The following is a 7,151-nucleotide window of genomic DNA, read 5'->3' as shown; positions in this document are numbered from 1 at the left end:
TGTTTACCATGGTACTGTTTATAAGAGCCAAAACCTGGAAACTAAAAATATGACCATCTACAATATTCAAATAAATATTGATATATTCTACACAGATCTTTTGAAGTACCCTAGTTTACATGCCTCAAAAAACATGTACAGTACTGTTTACCGTGGTACTGTTTATAAGAGCCAAAACCTGGAAACTAAAAATATGACCATCTACAATATTCAAATAAATATTGATATATTCTTTAATGTAATACTGTATATCACTGAGTATGATAAACTACAGTTACATGAAATGATATGATTAATTTTCACAAAAATAGTGTAGAGTAGAAGCAGCCAGACACAAAGGAGAAGCTGCTGTATGATTCCATTTATAGAAAATTCAAAACCGGGTGTCAGGACAGTGCTACTAGGAGTCAGGCCAGGGATTATCCTTTGGGGGGTAATGACTGGTCATGCCTGGGATGTTAAAATATTATTTTCTTGATCTGGGTGCTGGTTACACATGTGTGTTGAATTCGTGAAAGTCATCAAGATGTTTGTGCACTTTTCTAATTGTATGTTGTACTTCAAAACAGTTTTTAAGTGAATTTTGATAAGTAATAAATTAATGAAAAGAAAAATACCGAAGAGAAGGAATTTAATTAGGAGACAATTTCCATAGGAGAGACAATAAAGACAAACACAGCAGACATAAAAACACTGAAACGCGAACGCCGTCGTTTTAATGGGATGGTGCTACTGAGAAGGATCCGGGTTCCCAGTGGAAATCAGCAGGAGCCTTCAGACACTCACAACTACTTCCCAGACAGCACAGGTAAGTATTGTTTTGTTATGCAGCACAAATAATATGGATCACAAATAATATGATGTATTTCGCTTCCTGAGCATTTTCTCTTGCAGGTACCTTTCATTCGCCAGCATGAAGAAAAGACATGTTTGATGTATGCATTTGGTCCACTCGTAACTGCCAACAGAAACAAAGGTTAGTGCACAGTCAGCATCCTGCAGTGTGGATAAATTAGACCTAGGGCTATACTTTATAACTTTGTAATGAGACATTGGAAATGATCAAAGACATCCAAAACATTTTATGGCTGGACGCCCCCCTTTCAGTTACCATTATTTTACTTTCCAGGGCCCTATTACGGGCTGTTAGCTCCCATGGTCCACAATTACATGAATCAATAATGAATCACATACAGATAACAAGGCCCCGCAGATCCTTCTTGGGACGATTGGTTATGGAACGAACATTCAGATGTTGGAGCAGTTCCAGGGTTCTGCAGTGGCCCCACACTGAAAGGCGTGCAGGGTCTGGGATAGCTACGCAGAGTGTCAGCATGAAGAAAGAACCATCAGGGAACGAGAATTTTAGAAGCCCATGATTCTACGCCTGTATCCCCAATAACATTCAGTATGACTTTTTGTCAAGCACCCTACTGCCTGCTCTGGTTTAATCACCGGATACTTAAGAGCATCCCATGGGAAAGTAAGTATGAAATGGTTTGAAATATCTGGAGCACATACCTAAATCTCACATTAGTAATTTTCCTAGACTTTAAGACCTGGGTGCCTCTGGAAGCCAAGGGGTGGAGGAGGTGTGGCAGGAAGGCAGTCGAAGAGGGTGAGCGTGGCCCCGAGTCACCCTCCTGAGCCATCCACTCTCGTGTTAAGCCTTCCCGGCCTCTCCACCCGGTTGCTCCCATGGGATTATGGATTGGGCCTTTGTAGTATGACAATAATCAATGTGGTATGACCAAGAGCCTGCAATGTGCTCCCTAGCACTGGTGCAGCTCTCTGGGGACAAAGGAGTCCAGTGGAGACACAGTGCAAGGTGTCCAGAGGTCCTGCCACCCAGGACAGCAGCAGCAGCCTCAGCATTATCCTCATCTGTGTATGCCTTTTAAATACTTCACAGTTGGCCCTTAAGTGATATCTTTTGAATACGAAGTGTTGAGGCAGGGGGTGGCAGCATTCTGATGGCCCCAGAAAACCACAAGCAGAGCAATTTCAAGAGCCTCCACTTTAGTCACTTGAGTGGACTCTTCTCCGTATTATCAAGCTGCTGGCTTCCATCCAGAGAATGTGAACTCTGACCCCTCACACTGATGGTCCATGGGATTCCATCATGCTGTAAGTTCACTTAACACATTTTAACAACCAACTCTGTTTGCATATTCTGCTCAGCAAAAAATTTGCCTTGGCTTCTAAATGAATAAAAAATGACATGGGTGACAAGTTCTAAGAGTCCTCAAGGAACAGTCTCCCTCCACCCCAAGTCCCACGTATCCTCTAAAGGTCTCATCCTGCTGCTCAGCCCCACTTCTGCCAATATCATCAGCACAACCTTCCCCTCAAACATCATAGACTCCCCAAACCAAAATCCAGAACCAGTTTCTTCTCTGAAGAGAGTCACTTCCCGTTACGTGGCCTTAGCATTTCCTCTGCACTCCCTGCAGCAGCCAGAGCCTCCGTCTCTGCTCTCATCCCCCTCTGGTTCAGCTTCCTGTGTACAACTCCTACTTTTCTCTTGCAGAATCTTTCACCCCCCCATCCTTCACTGTCCCCACTTCCACAGAGAGGGCGTTCCATCCTACCTGGCAGGACATGGGAGAGCAAGACGAGGATCAGGACCAAGAGTAAGCACCTCATGGCCAACCCAACCAGCAAGAAGGCCGCCAAGAGGCAGGGGAGAGCCACCCTATATGTAGCTTTGAGAGACAGGGACCTGCATGGCTAGTGAAGCTTTCGGGACAAGAACATCTACTTGCTCCACTGAGCAGCCAGCAGATGAAAGGTCTGACTCTGAACGTTACCTCACACCACGAAAGCACACATCCCGGGTGCCTCTTGTGTGCTGTCAACTGAACTCACACTGTGTGAACAGGCCCTGCTGGGATTCTGCATAGCAGTCTTTGTGTCTTCACTGTACACCCATTTAACAAAAGCCAAGAACCATAAGGTGACTTATAGAGTTGACAAAGAATTTTCAATCTTGTGCACATGCAAGACCCAGATAGGGATTATTCTCCTCATTTTAAAAACAAGGAACTTGAGTCTCGGGTGGAATAAATGACTTTCCTAAGTTCACATAGACCTTAAATGGCAGCAGCACAACCTACAAACAGGTTTTGTGACTCCTACATCCAGAATTGAAGTATGGCCTGGCCCAATGCTAGTGCAGCTGTGATCTCTTTAGGAAGATAAGAGCTTCCAAAAGGGCATAGACAAAAGCTTGCACACCACCCTGGGTGTGGAGAGAGCATTGTGTCTCAAGCCTCCCTACTGAGCACATGCTCTGTGCTGGGCATGTACTGGGCAATGCAGGGTGTACAATGAATTTATGACAAAACTCTTTGAGGGACTGAAGGTCAACAGTGCTTGACAGTTTTCAAAGTGTTTTAAGTTTTATTACTCTATCTGATATTCTATAAAGAATACACAATGCAGAATCAAACAACCAGAGTGTGGATCCACATTCTGCATGCACTAGCTTGAGATATATAATACATAATGGTAGATAGATGATATATAGATATATTTTTTTGTATTGTGGTAAAATACACATAATACAAGGATTGCCATTTTAAGCATTTTTAAACATACAGTTTATGGAATTAATTACATTCACAATGCTGTGTGACCACCCCACTATTTCCAAAACTTTTCCATCAGCCTGAACATAAACCCTGAGGCACCCAATGAGCAATGACTTCTCATTATTCCTTCCTGGTAACCTCTCATCTACTTCTGTCTCTGAATTTTTTTTCTTTTTAATTTATTTTTTCTTAATTGGCCCATGATAATTGTATGTATTTATGACGTGCAATGTGATATTTGATTGATTTATACAGTGAGCAATGGTCATACTTGGGTGTTTAGCATATCCATCACCTCAAACATTTGTCACCTCTTTGTGATGGGAACATTCAACATCATCTCAATTAGCTACTTGAAGTTATGCAGTAATTTGTTGTTGACTGTAGTTTCCATGTATTGCTTTAGAACCTAGATCTTATTCCTCCTCTCTCTAAATTCATTGACCACCCTCTTCCCATCTCTCTCTCCCCTCCTCCCCACCAGTCTCTAGTAACCACTGTGCTACTCTCTAGTTCTACGAGATCAAGTGTTTTAGCTTCCACATATAAGTGAGAACATGTGGTATTTCTCTTTCTGAGCCTGGTTTATTCCTTATTAACATAATTTTCCCATGTTGCTGCAAATGGCAGAGTTTCATTCTTTTTTGAGGCTGTGTACTATTGTGTTTCTTTATCTAATCATCCACTGAAGGACATTTAGGTTGGTTCCAAGTCTTGGCTATTATGAGTAGAGCTGCAATTAACACGGGAATGCAGGTATCCCTTCAACATGTAGATTTCCTTTCCTTTGGATATATACTCAGTAGTGGGATTGCTGGATAGTATGGCAGTTCTATCTGTACTTGTCTGAGAACACTCTATACTGTTTTGATAATGGCTGTACTAATTTCCAGTCCCACCAACAGCGAAGAAGTGTTTCCATTTCTCTGCCTCCTCGCCAGCACTTATTTTCTCACTTTTTGATAATAGCTGGGGTGAAATGACATCTCATTGTGGTTTCAGTTGTATTCCTCTTATGATGAGTGATGCTGAGCACTATTCCTGTACCTGTTGGCCATTCATATGTCTTCTTTTGAGAAATGTCTGTTCATCTCCTTTCCCTGTTTTTTAATTGGATTTTTTTTTTTTTTACTATTAAGCCATTTGAGTTCCTTGCATATTCTGAATACCAAATCCTTATTGAATGAATAGTTTGAAAATATATTCAATCATTCTGCAGGTTGTCTCTTTTGCTCTGTTGATTGTTTCCTTTGAAATGCAGAAGCTTTGTAGTAGTATATAATCCCATTTTTATTTTCGCTTTTATTGTCTGTGCTATTGAGTTCTTATTCATAAAACCTTTGCCCAGTCCCATGTACTGATGCATTTCCCCTGTTTTCTTCCAGAAATTTTATAGTTCAGGGTCTTACATTTAAGTCCTTAATCGATTTTTAGTTGATTTTTATATCTGGTGAGAGATAGGGGTCTAGTTTCAGTCTTCTGCATATGGATTTCTAATTTTTCCATCACCATTTATTGAAAAGACCGTCCTTTCCTCAATGTGTGTTCTTGCCTCTTTTGTCAAAAATCAGTTGTCTGTAGGTTCATGGATTTATTTCTTAATTCTCTATTCTGTTCCATTGGTCTATGTGTCTGGTTTTGTGACAGTACCACACTGTTTTGATTACTATAGCTTTGTGGTATAAAGTCATAGAATACAATGCCTCCCACTTTGTTCTTTTTGTTCAGATCTGCTTTGGCTTTTCAGGGTGTTTTTTGTTCCATGTAAACTTTTAGATTTTTTTTTTCTACTTCTATGAAGTATGTCATTGGTATTTTCATAGGGATTGCACTGAATCTGTGTATCACTTTGGGTAGTATGGACATTTGGACAATATTGATTTTTCCAATCCATAAACATGGAATATCTTTCCTTTTTTGTGTTTCTTTTAAAATCTTTTTAGTCAGTGTTTTGTAGTTTTCCCTATAGATGTCTTTCACCTCCTTAGTTAAATTTATTCCTAGCTATTTTGTTGTTGTTCTTCTTGTTGTTCTTGTTGCTATTGTAAATGGGATTGCTTTCTTGATTTCTTTTTCTGCTAGTCAGTTGTTGGTGTACAGAAATGCCACCAATTTCTGTGTGTTGATTTTAAAATCCTGCAACTCTACTGAATTTGTTTATCAGATCTAGGAGTTTTTTAACGGAGCCTTTAGGTTTCTCTATATATAAAATCATGTCCTCTGTGAACAGAGACAATTTGACTTCCTCCTTTCCAATTCATATGCCCTTTATATCTTTCTGCCTAATTGCTCTGGCTAGAAATTGACAGCTGCATGTTGAATAAAAGTGGTGAGAGTGGACATCTTTGTCTTGTTGCATTCAGTACGACCCAGCTGTGGGTTTGTGATATATTGCTTTCATTGTGTTAAGAATCTTCCCTTCTTTAATTTTCTGAGAGTTTTTGTCATGAAAGAATGCTGAATTTTATCAAATGCTTTTTGTGTACCTATCAAGGTGATCATGTTTTTATTTCATTCTGTTGATGTGAAGTATTACATTTACTGATTTGTGTATGTGGAAATACACACATCCCTGGGGTAAAACCCAATTGGTCACAATATATAATCTTTTTCATGTGTTCTTGGATCTGGTATGTTAGTATTTTATTGAGGATTTTTCATCTATGTTTATCAGGAATATTGGCCTGTAATTTTCTTTTTTGTTGTTGTGTCCTTGCGTGGTTTTGCTATCAGTGTAATGCTGGCTTTGTAGTATGGGTTTGGAAGAAATCTATCCACTTCGATTTTTTGAGTATTGGCATTAGTTCTCTTAAATGTTTGGTAGAACTCAGCAGTAAGGCCACCTGGCCATGGGCTATTCTTTATTGGGAGATTTTATTTTTATTACTGGTTCAATTTTGTTATTTGGTATTGGTCTATTCAGGTTTTCTATCTCTTCTTGGTTTAATCTTGACAAGTCATATGTGCCCTGGAATTTATCCATTTCCTCCAGGTATCAATTGTGTTGGCACGTAGTGGTTCGTAATAGTCTCTAAGGATCCTTTGTATTTCAGTAGTATCAGTTGTAATGTCTCCTTTTGCGTTTCAATTTCATTTTCATTTTTCTTGATTAGTTTAGCAGATGGTTGGTCAATTTTATTTATCTTTGCCAAAAAACCAACTTTTCATTTGATTTTATCTTTTTATTGTATTTTAATCTAAATTTTGCTTATTTCTGCCTTGAATTTCCTTTTTTTCCTTCTACTTATTTTGGATTTTGCTTATTCATGCTTTTCTAGTATCTAGAGGTGCATCGTCAGGTTGCTTATTTGAAATCTTTCTTTCTTTTTTTTTTAGGTATGAGTTTATGGATGTAAACTTTCCTCTTAATACTGCCTTGGTTTTAGTATGTTGTGTTTTGCCCTCATTAGTTTCAAGAAATTTTTTACTTCCTTCTTAATCTCTTCTTTGACCCATTGGTTGTCCAGGAGCATGTGGTTTAATTTCCATGTATTTGTGTGGTTTTTAAAGTTCTTGTTATTGATTTTTAGTTTTATTCCGTTACGTTAAAAAAATACC

General features: G+C 39.1%; 1 protein-coding gene across 1 annotated transcript; it reads right to left on the bottom strand.

Moving 5' to 3' along the window:
• Nucleotides 1-892: 892 nt before the first annotated feature.
• On the bottom strand, nucleotides 893-2,646 carry DEFB135 (defensin, beta 135; the record flags this gene model as incomplete). Its single annotated transcript, XM_008576328.1, has 2 exons — nucleotides 2,592-2,646; nucleotides 893-958 (listed from the first exon to the last, which is right to left on the bottom strand). Coding segments are annotated over exons 1-2 (121 nt in total), but the record flags the coding sequence as incomplete, so codon positions are not given.
• Between the last annotated feature and the right edge of the window lie 4,505 nt (nucleotides 2,647-7,151).

Source organism: Galeopterus variegatus, unplaced genomic scaffold, assembly GCF_000696425.1.
Source record: "Galeopterus variegatus unplaced genomic scaffold, G_variegatus-3.0.2 Scaffold1327, whole genome shotgun sequence".
NCBI lineage: Eukaryota > Metazoa > Chordata > Mammalia > Dermoptera > Cynocephalidae > Galeopterus > Galeopterus variegatus.
Note: the sequence above shows the minus strand (reverse complement) of the source record. Positions and strands in the feature narration are given on the sequence as shown.